Consider the following 24,528-nt stretch of genomic DNA (forward strand, 5'->3'; position numbering starts at 1 on the left):
AACACTTATATAAAGGTTGTCCCTGTATAATTATAGCGTTTTTGGTGTGTGCTGGCAAACTCTCCCTCTGTCTCCCCAAAGGGCTAGTGGGGTCCTGTCCTCTATCAGAGCATTCCCTGTGTGTGTGCTGTGTGTCGGTACGTGTGTGTCGACATGTATGAGGACGATGTTGGTGAGGAGGCGGAGCAATTGCCTGTAATGGTGATGTCACTCTCTAGGGAGTCGACACCGGAATGGATGGCTTATTTAAGGAATTACGTGATAATGTCAACACGCTGCAAGGTCGGTTGACGACATGAGACGGCCGGCAAACCAATTAGTACCTGTCCAGGCGTCTCAAACACCGTCAGGGGCGTTAAAACGTCCTTTTATCTCAGTCGGTCGACACAGACACGGACACTGACTCCAGTGTCGACGGTGAAGAAACAAACGTATTTTCCTTTAGGGCCACACGTTACTTGTTAAGGGCAATGAAGGAGGTGTTACATATTTCTGATACTACAAGTACCACAAAAAAGGGTATTATGTGGAGTGTGAAAAAACTACCTGTAGTTTTTCCTGAATCAGATAAATTAAATGAAGTGTGTGATGATGCGTGGGTTTCCCCCGATAGAAAATTATTGGCGGTATACCCTTTCCCGCCAGAAGTTAGGGCGCGTTGGGAAACACCCCTTAGGGTGGATAAGGCGCTCACACGCTTATCAAAACAAGTGGCGGTACCGTCTCCAGATAGGGCCGCCCTCAAGGAGCCAGCTGATAGGAGGCTGGAAAATATCCTAAAAAGTATATACACACATACTGGTGTTATACTGCGACCAGCGATCGCCTCAGCCTGGATGTGCAGCGCTGGGGTGGCTTGGTCGGATTCCCTGACTGAAAATATTGATACCCTTGACAGGGACAGTATTTTATTGACTATAGAGCATTTAAAGGATGCATTTCTATATATGCGAGATGCACAGAGGGATATTTGCACTCTGGCATCAAGAGTAAGTGCGATGTCCATATCTGCCAGAAGTTGTTTATGGACACGACAGTGGTCAGGTGATGCAGATTCCAAACGGCACATGGAAGTATTGCCGTATAAAGGAGAAAAAGACAACGTCTTTTCAGCCTCAGTCCTTTCGTCCCCATAAGGGTAAGCGGGCAAAAGGCCAGTCATATCTGCCATGGGATAGAGGAAAGGGAAGAAGACTGCAGCAGGCAGCCCATTCCCAGAAACAGAAGCCCTCCACCGCTTCTGCCAAGTCCTCAGCATGACGCTGGGGCCGTACAAGCGGACTCGGGTGCGGTGGGGGGGGGTCGTCTCAAGAGTTTCAGCACGCAGTGGGCTCACTCGCAAGTGGACCCCTGGATCCTACAAGTAGTATCCCAGGGGTACAGATTGGAAATTCAAGACGTCTCCCCCTCGCAGGTTCCTGAAGTCTGCTTTACCAATGTCTCCCTCCGACAGGGAGGCAGTAGTGGAAACAATTCACAAGCTGTATTCCCAGCAGGTGATAATCAAAGTACCCCTCCTACAACAAGGAAAGGGGTATTATTCCACACTATATTGTGGTACTGAAGCCAGACGGCTCGGTGAGACCTATTCTAAATCTGAAATAGTTGAACACTTACATACAAAGGTTCAAATCAAGATGGAGTCACTCAGAGCAGTGATAGCGAACCAGGAAGAAGGGGACTATATGGTGTCCCGGGACATCAGGGATGCTTACCTCCATGTCCCAATTTGCCCTTCTCACCAAGGGTACCTCAGGTTCGTGGTACAGAACTGTCACTATCAGTTTCAGACGCTGCCGGTTGGATTGTCCACGGCACCCCGGGTCCTTACCAAGGTAATGGCCGAAATGATGATTCTTCTTCAAAGAAAATGGACGATCTCCTGATAGGGGCAAGGTCCAGAGAACAGTTGGAGGTCGGAGTAGCACTATCTCAAGTAGTTCTACGACAGCACGGGTGGATTCTAAATATTCCAAAACCGCAGCTGTTTCAGACGACACGTCTGCTGTTCCTAGGGATGATTCTGGACACAGTCCAGAAAAAGGTGTTTCTCCCGGAGAAGAAAGCCAGGGAGTTATCCGAGCTAGTCAGGAACCTCCTAAAACCAGGAAAAGTGTCAGTGCATCATTGCACAAGGGTCCTGGGAAAAATGGTGGCTTCTTACGAAGTGATTCCATTCGGTAGATTTCACGCAAGAACTTTTCAGTGGGATCTGCTGGAAAAATGGTCCGGATCGCATCTTCAGATGCATCAGCGGATAACCCTGTCTCCAAGGACAAGGGTGTTTCTTCTGCGGTGGCTGCAGAGTGCTCATCTACTAAAGGGCCGCAGATTCGGCATTCAGGACTGGGTCCTGGTGACCACGGATGCCAGCCTGAGAGGCTGGGGAGCAGTCACACAGGGAAAAAATTTCCAGGGAGTGTGATCAAGTCTAGAGACTTCTCTCCACATAAATATACTGGAGCTAAGGGCAATTTACAATGTTCTAAGCTTAGCAAGACCTCTGCTTCAAGGTCAGCCGGTATTGATCCAGTGGGACAACATCACGGCAGTCACCCACGTAAACAGACAGGGCGGCACAAGAAGCAGGAGGGCAATGGCAGAAACTGCAAGGATTCTTCGCTGGGCGAAAAATCATGTGATAGCACTGTCAGCAGTGTTCATTCCGGGAGTGGACAACTGGGAAGCTGACTTCCTCAGCAGGCACGACCTCCACCCGGGAGAGTGGGGACTTCATCGGGAAGTATTCCACATGATTGTGAACCGTTGGGAAAGACCAAAGGTGGACATGATGGCGTCCCGCCTGAACAAAAAACTGGACAGGTATTGCGCCAGGTCAAGAGACCCTCAAGCAATATCTGTGGACGTTCTGGTAACACCGTGGGTGTACCAGTCGGTGTATGTGTTCCCTCCTCTGCTTCTCATAACCAAGGTACTGAGAATTATAAGACGTAGAGGAGTAAGAACTATACTCGTGGCTCCGGATTGGCCAAGAAGGACGTGGCACCCGGAACTTCAAGAAATGCTCACAGAGGACTCATGGCCTCTGCCGCTAAGAAGGGACTTGCTTCAGCAAGTACCAGGTCTGTTCCAAGACTTACCGCGGCTGCGTTTGACGGCATGGCGGTGGAACGCCAGATCCTAAGGGAAAAAGGCATTCCGGAAGAGGTCATTCCTACCCTGGTCAAAGCCAGGAAGGAGGTGACCGCAAAACATTATCACCACATGTGGCGAAAATATGTTGCGTGGTGTGAGGCCAGGAAGGCCCCACGAAGAAATTTCAACTCGGTCGATTCCTGCATTTCCTGCAAACAGGAGTGTCTATGGGCCTCAAATTGGGGTCCATTAAGGTTCAAATTTCGGCCCTGTCAATTTTCTTCCAGAAAGAATTGGCTTCAGTTCCTGAAGTCCAGAAGTTTGTCAAGGGAGTATTGCATATACAACCCCCTTTTTGTGCCTCCAGTGGCACTGTGGGATCTCAACGTAGTTCTGGGATTCCTCAAATCACATTTTAAACCGCTCAAATCTGTGGATTTGAAATATCTCACATGAAAAGTGACCATGCTGTTGGCCCTGGCCTCGGCCAGGCGAGTGTCAGAATTGGCGGCTTTGTCTCACAAAAGCCATATCTGATTGTCCATTCGGACAGGGCAGAGCTGCGGACTCGTCCCCAGTTTCTTCCCAAGGTGGTGTCAGCGTTTCACCTGAACCAGCTTATTGTGGTACCTGCGGCTACTAGGGACTTGGAGGACTCCAAGTTGCTAGATGTTGTCAGGGCCCTGAAAATATAGGTTTCCAGGACGGCTGGAGTCAGGAAAACTGACTCGCTGTTATCCTGTATGCACCCAACAAACTGGGTGCTCTTGCTTCTAAGCAGACGATTGCTCGTTGGATTTGTAGCACATTTCAACTTGCACATTCTGTGGCAGGCCTGCCACAGCCTAAATCTGTCAAGGCCCATTCCACAAGGAAGGTGGGCTCATCCTGGGCGGCTGCCCGAGGGGTCTCGGCATTACAACTCTGCCGAGCAGCTACGTGGTCGGGGGAGAACACGTTTGTAAAATTCTACAAATTTGATACCCTGGCTAAAGAGGACCTGGAGTTCTCTCATTCGGTGCTGCAGAGTCATCCGCACTCTCCCGCCCGTTTGGGAGCTTTGGTATAATCCCCATGGTCCTGACGGAGTCCCCAGCATCCACTAGGACGTCAGAGAAAATAAGATTTTACTTACCGATAAATCTATTTCTCATAGTCCGTAGTGGATGCTGGGCGCCCATCCCAAGTGCGGATTGTCTGCAATACTTGTACATAGTTATTGTTACAAAAATCGGGTTATTATTGTTGTGAGCCATCTTTTCAGAGGCTCCGCTGTTATCATGCTGTTAACTGGGTTCAGATCACAGGTTGTACAGTGTGATTGGTGTGGCTGGTATGAGTCTTACCCGGGATTCAAAATCCTTCCTTATTGTGTACGCTCGTCCGGGCACAGTATCCTAACTGAGGCTTGGAGGAGGGTCATAGGGGGAGGAGCCAGTGCACACCACCTGATCCTAAAGCTTTTACTTTTGTGCCCTGTCTCCTGCGGAGCCGCTATTCCCCATGGTCCTGACGGAGTCCCCAGCATCCGCTACGGACTACGAGAAATAGATTTATCGGTAAGTAAAATCTTATTATAATCTAGCTGCCTGCTTGTCAGTAAATTATTGTTATTGCATTATCCCATGGGAGTCCCAAAGTGAAATTTGGTACATATTTAAATGAAATATGGGAGAACTCATTAAAAAAAATTAAAAATTCCCTATTTTAAAAAAATTGAGGTCAAAGGTTATTAAACTTTTTTTAGTACTATCTTACTAAATTAAAATTGAAGTGAAAAGAGCTAGTCATAAGGTTCAAAATGACACTAATTTCATCTCTCTGTCTTAATTAGAACTCAAGTTACAGGCAAACGAAAAGACCCCCGCTGCAGTAAAATTGCATATTTTGTTCATTTTTAAATGGCTCCACCTCCAAAAATATCCAACCTATGATGTTGAAATTTGGTGTAAATTAGTTTCTCGTCAGACCTAACAAGCACAGCAAATTTCATTGAAATCGGTGATGGTCATGAAAATGGCTGTGTTGATTTGATGTGGAATGACCCGGAAGCAGCCTGATAAACGCGTCCAAATTCCAAAAAAGTTTACGGCTAATTACCCACTACCTAAAGGTGTCATGTCTAAGTGGGAGGTCCTGCCGATTGTGGATGCCTCCCTGGCAATACTGTCAAAAAATTTACCGATACCAAACGTGACTACACTAAAGGATGTGTCGGATCGTAAGTAGGATACGGCATTAAAATCTATCTTTGTGGCTGCTGGAGCATCACACAGACCAACAATTATTAGTGCTTGGGTGTCCAAGGCTATTGTAGCATGGGCTAGTCATATTGTTCAGGCTGTAGTGGAAGGTAACAGCCAAGAGGAAATAGTGAGGCTAGCGGAGCATATCCGTGAGTTTGTTACGTACATTTGCCAGGCTACAAAGGATGCTAGCAAAATAGCATCACGCATCTCAGTTTCAGCCATATCGGCCAGAAGGATTCTGTGGCTCAGAGAATGGCAAGTGGATTCTGATTCCAAGAAGGCAGTGTAGGCGATACCCTTTGTAGGGGAGACTTTATTCGGTCTGGAAATAGACAAGTGGATTTCACAGCGGGGAAATCCCATTTTTCTGCCTACTACATATCCTAGAACCACGCCACCGGTCAGAAGAAATTATTCTGATCCGGTGTTCAATTCATTTAGGTCTCAATCCTTTCGAGCTAGAGGAAGAAATTTTGGCGGTCAAGCTCGTGGAAACCAAGGTAGAGGCTGTTCCCAGACCGCAACCAGAAAGCTGGATCCAAACCTGCTGACAAGACCATGGCATGACGGTCTCCCAGCTCCTCTTGGTGGGCGCACGGTTGGAAGGATTGGATACCTGGGCCGAAACCTCACCAGAGGTGTCCTCAGAAAGCGAGGACATTAGATGCGGCGATTCAAATGTAACTTCAAACGAAAGTAATTATGCCTGTCCTGACTTCTCAAAGAGGAACAGGATTTTATTCAAATCTTTTTGTAGAGCCAAAACCGGATGGGTCTGTCATGCCAATTCTCAATTTAAAAGTTCTGAATTAGTTCCTGAAATTTTACAGGTTCAAGATGTAGTCAATACAGTCTGTTATTGCAGGACTGGAACAGGAAGAGTTCATGGTGTTCATGGACATAAAGAATGTGTACCTTCATGTCACACACCAAGCCTATTTACGTTTTGCAGTGGGCAAGAATCAATACCAGTTCAGAGCCCTACTATTCGGCCTATCATCAGCTCCGAGAATCTTCACGAAGATCATGGCAGTCATGGCCGCGAAGTTGAGATCGTTAGGGGTAACGATAATCCCATATCTGGATGACTTTCTGATCAAGGCTTACTTTCAGGATCAGTTAATCCAGGATGCTCTAACCACTCATCAGTTTCTGATTCGACGCGGCTGGATCGTGAATTCCAAAAAACCAACCTACAACCAACGTAGAGGATTCAATTCCTGGGTCTCATTTTAGATACGATACATCTGAAAGTGTTTCTCCCAGAAGACAAGATTCTAGACATCAAGGAAATGGTATGTCAGGTTCTACAGGACCAGACCGTCTCTCTGCATCTTTGTTTAAAGCTTCTTGGAAAGATAAGCATCCTTCTAAGCGATCCAATACGGCAGGCTTCATTCCAGACCTTTTCAGCTGAATCTGATTGCTCAGGGGGCAGGCAAGCATTGGCTTCTCCACCTAAGGATTCGCCTGTCGCCCCAGGCCAGAACCTCGTTGATTTGATAGTCCACAAGAATCTAGCGGCGGGAAGGAGGTTTGGAATTTGGGATTAGAAGATTCTGACAACAGATGACAGTCTCAGAGGATGGGGAGCTGAACTGGAAAACCATCAGTTCCAGGGAAGATGGTCACTGCAGGAGAGCAGATTTCTAATAAATATTTTGGAACTAAGCTGTTTACAATGCACTTCTTCTGGCAGAGGACCTTGTGAGGGCTCAACAGATGAGAGTACAGTCGGACAATGTAACGGCATACATAAACCGTCAGGGAGGAACAAAAAGCCTCATGGCTTTAAGGGAGGCCACAAGAATCCTGTCTTGGACAGAAAAGCGCAACATAATCCTTTTAGCAGTCTTCACTCCAGGAGTGGAAAATTGGAAAGCAGACTGTATCAGTCGCCAAGATATGCATCCAGGGAGTGGAGTCTGCATCCACTGGTTTTCGAAACAGTAGTACGACGGTGGGGACTACTGCAAATAGACCTACAGATGGGTCCACGTTTATCTTGACCTTTAATAGGATTAACTGAGACTGGCCAGTCGGACTTAATCCCCTGCTGTAATGACTTAATCCCCTGCTGTATTGTTCTCTGTATTGTATTGCAGCTGAGAACAGTAGATGAAGGGTTTATGCTAATAAATCATGTTGTGCCTAGGCTCAGAAAACTAGTCAAGGTAACCGTGGACCCATCGGTAATGGCCTCTCGAAACAATCCTCAATTACCAAGGTATGTGGCCAGGACGCGGGATCCAGCAGCGGTGGTCGCGCTGGCAATTCCCTGGTCATACGACCTGGTGTTCATCCTTCCACCGTTTCCCCTTTTACCAAGAGTGTTAAAGAAGGTGAAAAAGTAAAGAGTGTGGGTGATTTTAATAGCACCAGACTGGCCTCGCAGGAGTTGGTGCTCGGACCTGACGGGACTTCTGGCGGAAGATCCGTGGAGGCTGCCTCAGAGAGAAGACCTCTTGTCACAAGGTCTATTTCTTCACCCAGACCTGAACCGTCTACGTTTGACGGCATGGTTCTTGAGACCAGGATTCTAGGAGACGGGGGTATTCCGAAATCAGCTATCCCCACCATGTTAGCTGCAAGGAAGCCAATCACTTCGGCACATTATTATAGAATAGTACATGGACTGGTGTCTGTCTAAAGGGTGGAATTCCAGAGAGTTCTGCCTTAATAGACTTTTATGGTTTAGATAGAGGTTTGAGGTTGGGATCCTTGAAGGTACAAATGTCGACCCTCTCTATTCTGTTTCCACAACGTCTGGCGTCCTTACAGGAGGTTCAGACATTTTTACAAGGTGTGCTAAGGATGCAACCACCTTTTCGTCCTCCCACGGCTCCGTGGGATCTAAATTTAATGCTCGAATTTTTGAAATCGTCAGTTTTCGAGACTTAGGAGAAAGCATAAATATATATCCTGGAAAGTTACCCTGCTCTTAGCTTTGGCATCAGCAAGAAGGGTCTCAGAGTTGGGAGCTCTATCATGTAAAAGTCCCTTTCTTGTTTTTCATGAGGACAGAGCAGAGCTCCGTACAAAAGTGGAGTTTCTCCCTAAGGTGGTTTCAGGTTTCCACATTAACCAGCCTATAGGGGTCCCCTCCTTCCTGGGATTTGCGGAAGGGGACTTGTCATTTGATGTGGTCAGAGCCTTAAGAATTTACGTACAGGCTACGATCTCTATTAGAAAGTCTAACTTTGTTCTCTATGATGGGCCCAAGAAGGTTGGCCGGCTTCTAAACCGACTCTAGCCAGATGGATACGATTTACCATCAGACAGGCTTATATCTGTAGTGGTAAGAGGGTCCCATTTCGGGTAGGTACTCATACCACTAGATCAGTGGGCGTTTCATGGGCGGCTAGAGGAGCTTCCACTACCCAACTTTGTAGAGCTGCAACGTGGTCATCAGCACACATGTTCACTCAATTCTACAAGTTTGATACGTTTGCGTCTAGGGATACCAGGTTTGGACGTTTGGTTCTGCAGTCTTCGGACATCACTCCCGCCCATGGGAGTGTCTTTGGGACGTCCCCAGCTGTCTGAAGAGTTCCATTGTCCCCTAGTGGATGAAAGAGAAAAGAGGATTTTGGTACTTACCGATAAATCCATTTCTCTGAATCCACTCGGGGACACTGGACGCCCGCCTTGGTGCTGTCAACCTGCGTGTTCTAGTTAAAGTTAGTTCAAAGAGTTTTCATTATTATGTTAATGGTTCTTGGTTGCTGTTTGACTTGTTGCTATGGGTGGTTCCTCTCCATAGGGCCTTAAGGGCCCTACACCACTCGGCGACCCGCCGCCAAGCTGCCCGACAGCCGATACGATTCTTCACTCCCCCCGTCGCGCAGCTCCATAGACCTGCATGCTAATATGGACGAGATTGTCCATATTGGACTGCAGGTATGAACGAGCCGGCACAAACGATGAACAAGTGTGGGGCCACGTTTCGTTCCTCATTGGTGCCTACACACTGAATGATATGAACGAGTTCACACATCCATATCGTTCAGTAAAATCTTTAAGTGTGTAGGGCCTATTAGTTTTCATGTTACCTCTTCTCTCCGTTAAATTTTTCAATCTGAGGGATTATGGGGCATGAAGGGGGAGGAGCCAGCTGTGTGTAAATTTGTTATTTGATTGTGCTATCTCCGGTCTGCATACTTCACACCCCAGCTGTCTGAAGAGTTCCAGTGTCCCCTAGTGCAGTGGTTCTCAACCGCGGTCCTCAAGTACCCCCAACTGTTCATGTTTCCCAGGTCTCCTCACAGGATTGCAAGTAAAATAATTTGCTCCACCTGTGGGTCTTTTAAAATGTGTCAGTGATTAATAAATACACCTGTACAACTGCTAGGTGACCTGGAAAACATGAACTGTTGGGGATACTTGAGGTCCGAGGTTGAGAACCACTAACATAGTAACATAGTAACATAGTATCTGAGGTTGAAAACCATCGAGTTCAACCTATTTGTGGTGTCCTCTGCATGATGATTTGACTAAATAGTAACTATAATGCATGACTATGCACCATACCCCTGGATATCCTTATCCAATAGGAATTTATCTAACCCATTCTTAAAGGTGTTGACAGATTCCGCCATTACAACTCCCTCGGGCAGGGAATTCCAAACACGTATTGTCCTTACCGTGAAAAAGCCTTTACGCCGTATTGTGCGGAATCTCCTCTCCTCTAACCTGAGCGAGTGTCCACGAGTCCTCTGTGTTGATCTAACCAAAAACAGGTCCCGCGCAAGCTCTGAGTATTGTCCCCTTATATATTTGTAGATGTTGATCATATCCCCTCTTAGTCTTTGCTTTTCCAATGTAAACATGCCTAGTCTTTCAAGCCTTTCCTTGTATTCCATCGTCTCCATGCCCTTAATTAGTTTGGTCGCCCTCCTCTGTACCTTTTCAAGCTCCAGGATATCCTTTTTGTAGTACGGTGCCCAGAACTGTACACAGTATTCAAGGTGTGGCCTCACTAGTGATTTATATAATGGGAGTATAATACTCTCGTCCCTAGCATCAATACCCCGTTTTATGCATGCTAATATCTTATTAGCCTTCTTTGCTGCAGTCCTACTTTGGGTACTACTGCTTAGCTTGCTATCTATGAGGACACCTAAGTCCTTTTCCAGTACAGAATCCCCTAGTTTTACCCCATTTAGTAGGTAGGTGTAATTTTTGTTCTTGTTACCACAGTGCATTACCTTACACTTGTCTGTGTTGAAGCGCATTTTCCATTTGGCTGCCCATGCTTCTAATTTAACTAAGTCGTTCTGAAGAGACTCGGCATCCTCCTCTGTATTTATAGCCTTACACAATTTGGTATCATCTGCAAAAATTGACACCATGCTCTCTAGACCTTCTGTTAGGTCGTTAATGAAAATATTGAACAATAGCGGTCCTAATACTGAGCCTTGCGGCACACCACTTAGCACTTCAGTCCAAGTTGAAAAATATCCATTAACCACAACGCGCTGCTTCCTATTATCTAACCAGTTTTTGACCCAAGTGCATATTGTGCTTCCTAGCCCTGATTCTTGTAGCTTGTATATAAGTCTCATGTGTGGTACAGTATCAAACGCTTTGGCAAAGTCTAAAAAGATTACATCCACGTCTTTACCCTGATCTAGGTTTGCGCTTACTGTTTCATAAAAGCCAAGTAAGTTGGTTTGACAGGATCTGTCCTTCATAAACCCATGTTGATTCCTTTTAATGACCTTATTGGTTTCAAGGAACTTCTGAATACTATCTCTTAGAATACCTTCCAATACTTTCCCCACTATAGATGTAAGACTAACTGGTCTATAATTACCTGGTTCAGCTTTACTTCCCTTTTTGAATATAGGCACTACTTCCGCTATACGCCAGTCTTTGGGAACCATACCTGATATAACTGAATCCTCAAAGATCAGAGATAGCGGTTTTGCCAGTTCAGAGTGAAGCTCCATTAGAACCCTTGGATGAATACCATCGGGCCCTGGTGATTTATTAATCTTTAAATGTTTTAATCGGTGACAGACTACTTCCTCGCTTAAATAAGTACCTATCAGTGTGATATTGTCCTTATTGAGATTGTGTGTCAGTCCCTGAATTGGGTCCTCTCTAGTGAATACTGTTGAAAAAAACTCATTTAGTGTGTTCGCTATGTCATTATCATTTTTGCTTAAGACTCCCAACGTGTCCTTCAAAGGGCCTATACTCTCCTTTTTTAATCTCTTGCTATTGATGTATTTAAAGAATTTTTTGGGATTTGCTTTGCTTTCCTTTGCTACTAGTTTTTCAGTTTCTACTTTAGCCGCTCTTATTTCCTTTTTGCAATTTTTGTTACATTCCTTATAGTGCTGAAATGACTCTGCTTCCCCGTCAGATTTGTATTTTTTAAATGCTCGCCTTTTCTTGCCCATTAGTTCCTTAATCTTTTTGTTAAGCCACTGTCCTAGTGGATTCAGAGAAATGGATTTATCGGTAAGTACCAAAATCCTCTTTTTAAATTTGTGAATGAACATGTATAATAGTATACATTAGTTCATCCTTCGGAATACAGCAGCTCTGAGAATAATGCGTTGTATATTTCCTCCTCTTTAGTACTACTGGAGGCGGAGAACACTAATGGCCCGACCTATGCTGAAAGAAGCTGGCATGGCTTCCCTGTTACTAGAGAATCCTTATTATATCCTTTTTAATTCATAAACTATTGTGGCACAGTTTGGCTAATAAATGAGTCTTTTCTTTCTGTTATTGCGCAAAGTTCACTAATATTGCAATTTTGGCACATTTCTGTGAAGTATTACATTATTTGTGTAAGGCACAGATTGGAGTAGCACAGAGAGTGAAGAGACTGCTCAGGTTATGCAGTGCATAATGCCAGACCCCAATGACGTGTTTCATTGTTTGCTATACAAGCCCTTTTCTCTAACGTCCTAGTGGATGCTGGGGACTCCGTAAGGACCATGGGGAATAGACGGGCTCCGCAGGAGACATGGGCACTTTAAGAAAGAATTTGGATACTGGTGTGCTCTGGCTCCTCCCTCTATGTCCCTCCTCCAGACCTCAGTTTGAATCTGTGCCCGGACGAGCTGGGTGCTACTTAGTGAGCTCTCCTGAGCTTGCTAAAAAGAAAGTATTTTGTTAGGTTTTTTATTTTCAGAGAGATCTGCTGGCAACAGACTCTCTGCTACGTGGGACTGAGGGGAGAGAAGCAGCCCTACTCACTGAAGATAGGTCCTGCTTCTTAGGCTACTGGACACTATTAGCTCCAGAGGGATCGTACACAGGATCGTACCCTTGGTCGTCCGATCCCGGAGCCGCGCCGCCGTCCCCCTCACAGAGCCAGAAGACAGAAGCCGGTGACAGAAGCAAGAAGACTTCGAAATTGGCGGCAGAAGACTCCAGTCTTCATATGAGGTAGTGCACAGCACTGCAGCTGTGCGCCATTGCTCCCATACTAAACCCACATACTCCGTTCACTGTAGGGTGCAGGTCGCAGGGGGGGGCGCCCTGGGCAGCAATTAGAGACCTCTTTGGCAAAAGTTTGCATAATATTATTTTCAGGGAGCTCTGCTGGCAACAGACTCCCTGCATCGTGGGACAGAGGGGAGAGAAGCAGCCCTACTCTCTGAAGCTAGGTCCTGCTTCTTAGGCTACTGGACACCATTAGCTCCAGAGGGATCGTACACAGGATCTCACCCTCGTCGTCCGATCCCAGAGCCGCGCCGCCGTCCCCCTCGCAGAGCCGGAAGACAGAAGCCGGGTGAGTATGAGAAGCAAGAAGACTTCGAAATCGGCGGCAGAAGACTCCGTTCTTCACTGAGGTAACGCACAGCACTGCAGCTGTGCGCCATTGCTCCCACACACCTCACATACTCCGGTCACTGTAAGGGTGCAGGGCGCAGGGGGGGCGCCCTGGGCAGCATATGGACCTCTTTTGGCAAAAGTACACATATATACAGTTGGGCACTGTATATATGTATGAGCCCCCGCCAAGAAAATGCATATTTGAGCGGGACAGAAGCTCGCCGTCGAGGGGGCGGGGCTTCTCCCTCAGCACTCACCAGCGCCATTTTTTCTCCACAGCTCCGCTGAGAAGAAGCTCCCCAGGCTCTCCCCTGCAGATTCACGGTAGAAGAGGGTAAAAAGAGGGGGGGGGGGGGGGGGGCACATAAATTAGGCGCAAAAACACAACATACAGCAGCTACTGGGTTAACATTAAGTTACTGTGTTAATCCTGGGTTATAGCGCTGGGGTGTGTGCTGGCATACTCTCTCTCTATCTCTCCAAAGGGCCTGGTGGGGGAACGGTCTTCAAAAAGGGCATTCCCTATGTGTGTGGTGTGTCGGTACGCTTGTGTCGACATGTCTGATGAAGGCTATGTGGAAGCAGAGCGGGAGCAAATGAATGTGGTGTCTCTGCCGACGGCACCGACACCTGATTGGATGGATATGTGGAAGGTTTTAAATGATAGTGTGAATTCCTTACATAAAAGGTTAGAAAAAGCTGAAGCCTTAGGACAGTCAGGGTGCCTGATCCTATGTCGCAGAGGCCGTCAGGGTCTCAGAAGCGCCACTATCCCAAATTGTTGACACGGATACCGACATGGATTCTGACTCCAGTATCGACTACGATGATGCAAAAATACAGCCAAAATTGGCTAAATCCTTCCGTTATATGATTATAGCAATTAAGGATGTGTTGCACATCACAGAGGAAACCCCAGTCCCTGACAGGAGGGTTCATATGTATGGGGAAAAGAAGCCACAGGTAACCTTTCCCCCCTCACATGAGCTAAATGAGTTATGTGAAAAGGCTTGGGAATCTCCAGATAAAAAACTGCAGATTTCCAAAAGGATTCTTATGGCGTATCCTTTCCCGCCAACGGACAGGTTACGCTGGGAATCCTCCCCTAGAGTGGACAAGGCTTTAACACGCTTGTCCAGGAAGGTAGCCCTGCCGTCACAGGATACGGCTAGCCTCAAAGATGCTGCGGATAGATAACAGGAGGGTACCCTGAAGTCCATTTATACACATTCAGGTACCTTACTGAGGCCGACAATCGCGTCGGCCTGGGTGTGTAGTGCTGCAGCATGGACGGATACCTTATCCGTGGAACTTGATACCTTAGACAAGGATACTATATTAATGACCCTGGGGCATATTAAGGACGCTGTCCTATATATATGAGAGATGCTCAAAGAGACATTAGTCTTCTGGGCTCTAGAATCAATGCTATGTCGATTTCTGCCAGAAGGGTCCTGTGGACTCTGCAATGGACAGGTGATGCCGACTCAAAAAGGCATATGGAGGTTTTACCTTACAAGGGTGAGGAATTGTTTGGGGAGGGTCTCTCGGACCTGGTCTCCACAGCTACTGCTGGAAAGTCAAATTTTTTGCCATATATTTCCTCACAGCCTAAGAAAGCACCGTATTATCAAATGCAGTCCTTTCGATCTCAGAAAAACAAAGTTCGAGGTGCGTCCTTTCTTGCCAGAGGCAGGGGCAGAGGAAAGAAGCTGCACAACACAGCTAGTTCCCAAGAACAAAAGTCCTCCCCGGCCTCTACAAAATCCACCGCATGACGCTGGGGCTCCACATGTGGAGCTAGGCCCGGTGGGGGCGCGTCTTCGAAAATTCAGCCACAAGTGGGTTCACTCCCAGTTGGATCCCTGGGCAATAGAGATTGTGTCTCAGGGATACAAGCTGGAATTCGAAGAGATGCCCCCTCACCGATACCTCAATTCGGCCCTGCCAGCTTCCCCCCACGAGAGGGAATTAGTGTTAACTGCAATTCACAAATTGTATCTTCAACAGGTGGTGGTCAAGGTTCCCCTCCTTCAACAAGGAAGGGGTTATTATTCGACCATGTTCGTAGTCCCGAAACCGGACGGTTCGGTCAGACCCATATTGAATTTAAAATCCCTGAACATGTACCTGAAAAGGTTCCGGTTCAAGATGGAATCGCTGAGAGCGGTTATCGCAAGCCTGGAAGGGGGGGATTTTATGGTGTCTCTGGACATAAAGGATGCATACCTTCATGTCCCCATTTATCCGCCTCATCAGGCATACCTCAGATTTGTGGTACAGGATTGTCATTACCAATTTCAGACGTTGCCGTTTGGTCTCTCCACGGCACAGAGAATATTTACCAAGGTAATGGCGGAAATGATGGTACTCCTGCGAAAGCAAGGGGTCACAATTATCCCATACTTGGACGATCTCCTCATAAAAGCGAGATCAAGAGAGCAGTTGCTGATCAGCGTAGCACTTTCTCTGGAAGTGTTACGGCAACACGGCTGGATCCTAAATATTCCAAAGTCGCAGTTGGTCCCTACGACTCGTCTGCCTTTCCTGGGCATGATCCTAGACACAGACCAGAAAAGGGTTTATCTCCCGATAGAGAAAGCTCAGGAACTCATGACACTGGTCAGGAACCTATTAAAACCAAAACAGGTGTCTGTGCATCACTGCACTCGAGTCCTGGAAAAGATGGTTGCGTCATACGAGGCCATTCCCTTCGGCAGGTTCCATGCGAGGACCTTTCAATGGGACTTACTGGACAAGTGGTCCGGATCACATATTCAGATGCATCGGTTAATCACCCTATCCCCCAGGGCCAGGGTGTCGCTCCTGTGGTGGCTGCAGAGTGCTCACCTTCTCGAGGGCCGCAGATTCGGCATTCAGGACTGGGTCCTGGTGACCATGGATGCAAGCCTCCGAGGGTGGGGAGCAGTCACACAGGGAAGAAATTTCCAAGGTCTGTGGTCAAATCAGGAGACTTGCCTTCACATCAACATCCTGGAACTAAGGGCCATATACAACGCCCTACATCAAGCGGAGACCCTGCTTCGAGACCAACCGGTTCTGATTCAGTCAGACAACATCACCGCAGTGGCTCATGTAAACCGCCAAGGCGGCACAAGGAGCAGGGTGGCGATGGCGGAAGCCACCAGAATTCTTCGCTGGGCGGAAAATCACGTAAGCGCACTGTCAGCAGTGTTCACCCCGGGAGTGGACAACTGGGAAGCAGACTTCCTCAGCAGACACGACCTCCACCCGGGAGAGTGGGGACTTCATCAGGAAGTCTTCGCACAGATAGCAAGTCGGTGGGAACTGCCACAGGTGGACATGATGGCATCGCGCCTCAACAAAAAACGACAGAGGTATTGCGCCAGGTCAAGAGACCCTCAGGCGATAGCTGTAGATGCCCTGGTGACACCGTGGGTGTTCCAGTCGGTCTATGTATTTCCTCCTCTTCCTCTCATACCCAAGGTGCTGAGAATAATAAGAAAAATAGGAGTGAGAACGATACTCATTGTTCCAGATTGGCCACGAAGGACTTGATATCCAGATCTGCAAGAAATGCTCACAGAGGACCCGTGGCCTCTTCCTCTAAGACAGGACTTGTTGCAACAGGGGCCCTGTCTGTTCCAAGACTAACCTCGGCTGCGTTTGACGGCATGGCGGTTGAACGCCGGATCCTAGCGGAGAAAGGCATTCCGGATGAGGTCATTCCTACGCTGATAAAGGCTAGGAAGGATGTGACAGCTCAATATTATCACCGTATATGGCGAAAATATGTTGCTTGGTGTGAGGCCAGGAATGCCCCTACGGAGGAATTCCAGCTGGGCCGTTTCCTTCACTTCCTACAGTCAGGAGTGAATTTGGGCCTAAAATTGGGTTCCATTAAGGTCCAGATTTCGGCCCTATCCATTTTCTTTCAAAAGGAGTTGACTTCTCTACCTGAAGTTCAGACGTTTGTAAAGGGAGTGCTGCATATTTAGCCCCCTTTTGTGCCTCCAGTGGCACCTTGGGATCTTAACGTGGTGTTGAGTTTCCTGAAATCCCACTGGTTTGAACCACTCAAAACGGTGGAGTTGAAATATCTCACGTGGAAGGTGGTCATGCTATTAGCCTTGGCTTCGGCTAGGCGTGTGTCAGAGTTGGCGGCTTTGTCACATAAAAGCCCCTATCTGGTTTTCCATGCGGATAGAGCAGAATTGCGGACCCGTCCACAATTTCTGCCGAAAGTGGTTTCATCCTTTCATATAAACCAACCTATTGTGGTGCCTGTGGCTACTACTGACTTGGAGGATTCCGAGTTGCTTGATGTAGTCAGGGCTTTGAAGGTTTATGTAGCCAGAACGGCTAGGGTCAGGAAAACAGAGTCTTTGTTTATCCTGTATGCTTCCAACAAGCTTGGTGCTCCTGCTTCAAAGCAGACTATTGCTCGCTGGATCTGTAACACGATTCAGCAGGCTCATTCGGCGGCTGGATTGCCGCTGCCAAAATCAGTTAAGGCCCATTCCACTAGGAAGGTGGGCTCTTCCTGGGCGGCTGCCTGAGGGGTCTCGGCATTACAACTTTGCCGAGCAGCTACTTGGTCAGGTTCAAACACTTTTGCAAAGTTCTACAAGTTTGATACCCTGGCCGAGGAGGACCTTGTGTTTGCTCAATCGGTGCTGCAGAGTCATCCGCACTCTCCCGTCCGTTTGGGAGCTTTGGTATAATCCCCATGGTCCTTACGGAGTCCCCAGCATCCACTAGGACGTTAGAGAAAATAAGATTTTACTTACCAGTAAATCTATTTCTCGTAGTCCGTAGTGGATGCTGGGCGCCCGTCCCAAGTGCGGACTTCTTCTGCAATGCTTGTATATAGTTATTGCTTAAATAAGGGTTATGTTATGGTTGCATCAGGGTTGACCTGTTGCTCTGTTGTTGTTCATACTGTCGACTGGGTATGTTTATCTCAAGTTATACGGTGTGATTGGTGTGGCTGGTATGAATCTTGCCCTTGATTACCAAAATCCTTTCCTTGTACTGTCAGCTCTTCCGGGCACAGTTTCTCTAACTGAGGTCTGGAGGAGGGACATAGAGGGAGGAGCCAGAGCACACCAGAATCTAAATTCTTTCTTAAAGTGCCCATGTCTCCTGCGGAGCCCGTCTATTCCCCATGGTCCTTACGGAGTCCCCAGCATCCACTACGGACTACGAGAAATAGATTTACCGGTATGTAAAATCTTATTTTAAAGGTATCCATTTAAATAGTCATAATGCATTTTTCATTTCTGAATTTATCAAGCAATAAAGGCATATCATTTCTTTCCTTGACATAATTTTGCACATGGCTGCAGAAAACCAAAGGACCAGCTGTAAGTATTAATGTTTTAACATTTTCCTAAACAGAAAGCTTCTTTAGTTGTAGCTTTCTGTAGTGTTACTTTAGATGTGATTTCCCTATGGTAAGAGACCCCTTTTGTGTTTGCCTATTTGTCCTGTTTGGTACTGATAAATCAGGCCCCTCCCACTGAGCCTGAAAATGCAGGTAATAGGATGGATTATTCTGACCTTTGTTTCTTACTTGTAAGATCAATCTTTCCAGTCTAATTTTTGTGCCTGGGCAACTCATTCCTTGCCACCTGACCTACATATGACATGATCCTGCAAGATGACACTTCTCTTTCCACACATCTCAACCGGCAGGGTCCTTGTTGTGAACTAGGATATAGGGGTGTATTCAATAACTGTCGGAAGCTGCCATCTTGTTGGAAAGACGGCAGCTTCCAACAGGTTTAGGTCAGAAGGGGTTCTGACCTATTCAATAGGGGGCGTTTTTTTCCGACAAGTCGGGAGTTCCCGACTTGTCAGAAAGCTGTTGGATTAAGCCGCGGATCCACGTGCATTTTCGGAAGCGCGGCCAAACTCGACAGGCTTTAGCCCCGTTAACGACAATGTCAATTCGACTTTTAAAAAAGTCAGGTTGCCATTGTCTGAACAGCCAAAACCTGTTGAGTTTAAAAAAAAAAAAAAAAAGTCTCCAGGTGTGGGGCACACGGCGGAACTGATCCCCGAGCGCTCTGATAACTGCGCTGGCGGCTCAGCTGACCAGGGAGATCGGGGCCTGCGTCTGGCCTCAAGTAGCGGCTGCATCCCGGAGCTCTTGTCCGCACTCTGTGACCGCGGCAGGAGGTGACATCATCCTCATCCTTCACCTTTTCTGGGTGACTCTGTGCTGGACCCCGTTGAAGTCCCTGCGGGTGCCAAGACTGAGGTGGCGGAGGTACGTTAAACCCCCCCCCCATCACCACCCACATGTTTCCCCCCGGACTGCTGAGCTCCAGCCAGAGCAGGAGGTAAAAAAAAAAGTCGGATTGGCATTGTCAGTGAGCGGCCAAATCCGACAGTCGGATTTGGCATCTCATTGAATAGGGCTTGTCTGATCCAGTCCAACAAATGCATATCGGAATGGATCCAACTCATATTGAATTCACCCTATAATATGCAAGGAGTAGTGATATGAAAATTGTTAGAATAAATTGTGATGTTATTGTGTAACATATTGTATGGGGTAATATACTGTCAGCTTTGGTTAGAGGTCATCTTGGAGTTATGTTGCATATCTAAAAATGCTCTTGCGATCTGAGAACTTACTGATTCTATATATTATATAATGGACATGGCACTTGTTGCCATTTATGTGTAGTGGGAGAAAATGTAATGCTGACCACATATGCTATGTTGATATCAGCAACTAGCCGATACTGCAGCATATGTCCATTAAAAAACAAAGTGCAATGTCTGGGAAATGATTGCATCAACATATAGTAATGTTTGTGACTGTTGTTGGAGGATGACTGCTATTGTGTGTGGTCATCTTCCATCCAAGCTAATAGGCCATTGTGCAGTTGAAAAAGACTCAAACAGCCAGGTCTTCTCCAGTTTGGCCACCTAGGAGTGTATTCAGCTTGGGCACTGATCTTGTGCCTCAGGAGAGTCTCAGAGTAGCAGGATTGGCCTGTGACTGACTAAAAGTGCAAAGAAAAGAGAAACTAGAATGTAAATGGTGCAGGAGAGCAGAGGTGCAGTACCTGGACTACTACAAACAATGTTTTCTTTTCCTACCTGGAAAAGGCGGTCAAGCTTAAAGAATGTCTCTGACTTGTTTGTGATGGGTGGAGCTCTTGTTCTGGAGTCTGCTGCCCTCTTACACTGGCTGGAGAGAGAAGGATATGGACCTCTGGGAATGACTGGCATTTCAATGGGGGGCCACGTAAGTCACGGACGTTTCTTTTGCATGTATTTTCCCTTCCAAACTGTAGCGTTGATGTAGCAGTCATGCATGGTCAGGTTGTGGGTAAATTAGCAGCTTTGGGGATCTATTTTCTAAAGTGTAAGTCACACTTTGTGATTAAAGCAGCTTCTGCAGCCCCTGCACACTGCGAGCTTTGTACAGGCATAACAGATGATAAAAATGTCATACAAATTATGGGAGAACCAAAATACACCCTCTGTCTGCACTGTTTTTACAGAATAGGATACCGCTTATCTAGTCCCCACCAAGTCCTAAAATTGAATACATGGAATCATGTGACCTATAACCCATAACAGATTTTGCTTTGTTTGATTTATTCAAAAAAATAAGCCAACATGAAGTCATGTTTGAAAAAGTAAGTACATCTCATGATTCAGTAGCTTGTATAGCAGGAACAATAACTAATTGTATTCTGTATGAAGTTATCTGCCTCTTAAGTGGCATTTGAATAATGACCTCCTTACAGCTCCGCTTTAAGACATTGATGTTTGAGGGCATTTTATTTTTTAATGCAAACTCTTTTAAGGACTTTGCATACACAACAATGGAGTTGAGGTCTGGACTTTCTTGTGGAATGGGGTTTAACTGATGTTGTTACAGAAATTAGCCCCTTAAATATCTCAGCCGTTTATAATCTTCTGAGTGTATTAGCTCATTTGGCAGGACTTTGGTATATGTGGCACACCCAGGGGTTATGCTCAGTACAGCAAGATAGTAAGATTGTTAATAAACCACCTTATTGGATAAGTGCAGCTCTTTTCTCCACTTGGAGTCAGTTTTGCGTATAGAATCTGTCAGATCTAATAACCTGCTTGTTGCATGTTTAACTGTTATTTTTGTTAAATATTTTAAGATGGCATCATTGGCCGTAACCAACTGGCCAAAACCAATTCCATTAGTCCCATGTCTGTCCTGGTCAACGGCCTCTGCAGTCTTCACAACAGTGAGTGTCCTCCTTCACGGAAACTCGATTGGGCCAATGCAGAGTTTGTAACAGATTGGTTGTGAATTGCTTTCATGATAAATAATTGCAAATACAGTGTATATCTGAACATATGCAGAACATACATCTTCCATGATGTGTGTGTCCTCATCCTCTGTGTATTTGCAGATGGTCCGATAGCCTGTGCAAAAGATACACCTTCTAGCATATGCACATACTTTCTAGCCTGCATGACTGCGTGTACACACTGTTTATTGAGCTTTGCCCAAGTACGAATGCTCCTTCCCATCCCGGTTCTCTAAAGTTTGATACATTCATAATGCGTAACTACTCTGAAAATGCGCATTTGTGTATGGGTTACATTCTGCACATGCACAATGCAAATACATGCCAGATAAGCTACACAACCTGGTTTGTGACTCACTCTGCATCCGTCCCTAAATCTCTGCTATGTATTATTTTCATATTCCCTAATCGTTCCTTCTTCATTTTGTGCCACATTTGTACATACAGGTTGTAGTTTCTAATCAATTTTAGAAAGCTTTAAATAAGTTTATTTGTATTTTAACAATGTTCTCCACCCTCCTTTTTGTCTGTCTGATTTAGGGTGTTCTAAGCAAATCTGTTAACTGGAGAGAGCTGGAAAAGCAGTATTGTACACAGTCAGTCTATGAGGATGAAATCCTGCATCTTCTTGAGTACTGTGGGGTAGGTAAATGATATTGTATGGAACATTGCTACAGCCTACTGTGAGCTGTTCTAAATCTAGTGTATAACGTATACTTGTTGCTGTCACTTTAAGTAGTGCAAAGGTATAATAGAGAATCATATAGCACCATTTCATAAATCTGCTCGCAAACATGATTTAGAAAGAAAAAGTGGGATTAAAGCTCCTGCTAACAACTTGAGGCCTTTTCTATTACTGGTAAATTGTCCATCCTGCTTGTACAGTAGTTAAGGGTCAGTAAAAGGGGTGCCTTGGACATATTTCCTTGAGACCTGCGCCATCAGTCTTGTGTACGTTTCACTTCTCTCTTGTCTGCTGCATTGCAGATTATTTCCCATTACAACACTAGATGTGACCCAACTTTTCTATTTACTATGCAAAGACTTTCCCCCATTAAAAACACACAAATTGGTAGTAGGAAAAGTAAACAACCTAATGCTTACCAAATAATGCATAAGGGTGCAAATAGAGAAAACCTTTGGCAGATTTGCATTGTTTATTCTAGAGTAGAATTTCCTCAAACCACGCCTAATTCTCTGATATACCAGTGGTGAACCAATTCAAAATTATTTTATAGTTGCTGCTGACAACAGGGGATGTAGCTAAGTTCCTGAAGGACGGGATCCTGGCTGTCGATATACCGATGCCAGAATCCTGAGGGACACACAAGCCCGGTGTCTAAATACCGCCGCCGCTTGGAATACCGGCATTGCAATATAGACACCCGGAATCCCGAATGTCCTCCTAGTGGGATGTGTGTGTCGGGAGGGGTGGGGGGGGGTTAAGGCACTTAGAAGGGAAGGATAGGGTTAGGCAGCAAGCGGGGAGGGTTAGGTTTAGGCAGCGGGGACAGGTTGGTTACGGTTAGGCACCACTCGGGAGGGTTAGGGTTATGGTAGGGGGCAGGGAGGGTGAGGGTATTTTACAGGGGGCTGTCAGGATGCCACTGTCTGTATTCTGACCGAGGGCATCCCGTTCATCGGGAAATCATACTGAAACAGACAACAAAGCTGTACATATAGTTTTACCATACTATTTCTTTAAACTGGGACACATGAATTATACAGGTTCTGTGGCTGATTTAAACCAGGTGAAATGCAGGCTTGAATTAAGACAGCCACAGAACCATGTTAGGCTCTGGGATCTTTGTAAAATATTAAATATAAACTGTGCCTGAACATTTAATAAAGGAAATAGTAAGTACATAGGAAAAATTGCTTCCCTACAAGGAATTGAACAAACATCTCATACTCTCTGTTTATAGAAACATTAACACTTCTACAACAGCTTTGTAATACTCCAAGAGGCAGAGCCTTTGTTAGAATAGGCATCATGAGAGATAGTATGCTTTACGTCATTTATTATCCCTCCCCTCTAGAATGATTCTTTCAAGATGGGACAGGATTTTGTAAAAAATTCACCAAGAAGCGTGGACAGCCTGACCCACCTAAAGCTTGCCGCTCGTATCTTACGCTTTAACAGCACCCAGGAATCATTGTCTGCAGATCCTCCTCAAGCTTCACGTAACAATGACAATGGAATAAGTTTCGAAGGTGAATCAAAAGTGTCATACATTGGGCGAGCGATGTCTGGTGGTATGAACAGCTGCCTGAAGAGAGAAGTCACAAAGAGAAGTGAATCTCTGCAGAGGGAATCATTCTCATTTATGAAAGGAGTCATGGATGAATGTACACATGTGGGCAACTTCTCAGGTAGGCATATTGCCATCTCCCTTCCTGAGAACTAACAATCGCCATCGCTTACCTTACAATCTCTATCTGTACACACTTTAACAGTGATGCTCAACATATGGCCCTCCAACTGTTGAACTACACATCCCAGCATGTGCTGCCACTGTTTTATCATTCTCTAATGGCAAAATGTTGGCAGGGAATGCTGTAATGTGTAGTTCTACAAGGGCTGCAGGGCCACTTGTTGAGCATATTCCCTGATTTACAACATAACAAACCATTTTGGATGTATTGTTGTTTTTACAAACCATTAGAATATAGACTTACTATAATTAAGTTAAATGACTACTAGCGATGGCACATTGTAGTAACCTCTCAAATGCTACCAGGCAACAGTCATTTGAAAATATTTGGAATTACTTCTGTGTACTTGTTATGTACTTATGTACAGCCATGGCCAAACGTTTTGAGAATGACACAAATATTAATTTTCACTATGTCTGTTGCGTCAGTTTTATGATGGCAATTTGCATGGGTGTGGTATGTTAGATAGAATTAGACTTCGGTCGACATGGTTACTAGGTCGATAGGAAAAAAGATTTTTTGGTGTCGTATTCTTCGTAGAGTGACCGGGAACCCCATTTAGTGCACCGTGTCCCATCACCATGCTTCGGGCAAGGTGCCTCACTCCACTACCGCTGCACTCTGCACAGGTTACCGTTCCCAATTGTAGTCCA

General features: G+C 46.0%; 1 protein-coding gene across 1 annotated transcript in view; it reads left to right on the forward strand.

Moving 5' to 3' along the window:
* The window catches only part of ABHD18 (abhydrolase domain containing 18), a 94,713-nt gene that overhangs the window by 62,935 nt on the left and 7,250 nt on the right, over positions 1–24,528 (forward strand). Inside the window, exons 6-11 of the mRNA XM_063920326.1 lie at positions 11,934–12,018; positions 18,463–18,490; positions 20,250–20,388; positions 21,284–21,373; positions 21,980–22,081; positions 23,479–23,812. Coding sequence (XP_063776396.1) covers positions 11,934–12,018; positions 18,463–18,490; positions 20,250–20,388; positions 21,284–21,373; positions 21,980–22,081; positions 23,479–23,812 — 778 coding nt within the window. The remainder of the gene's footprint in view (positions 1–11,933; positions 12,019–18,462; positions 18,491–20,249; positions 20,389–21,283; positions 21,374–21,979; positions 22,082–23,478; positions 23,813–24,528) is intronic.

This window comes from Pseudophryne corroboree, chromosome 1 (genome assembly GCF_028390025.1).
Source record: "Pseudophryne corroboree isolate aPseCor3 chromosome 1, aPseCor3.hap2, whole genome shotgun sequence".
NCBI classification, from domain to species: domain Eukaryota; kingdom Metazoa; phylum Chordata; class Amphibia; order Anura; family Myobatrachidae; genus Pseudophryne; species Pseudophryne corroboree.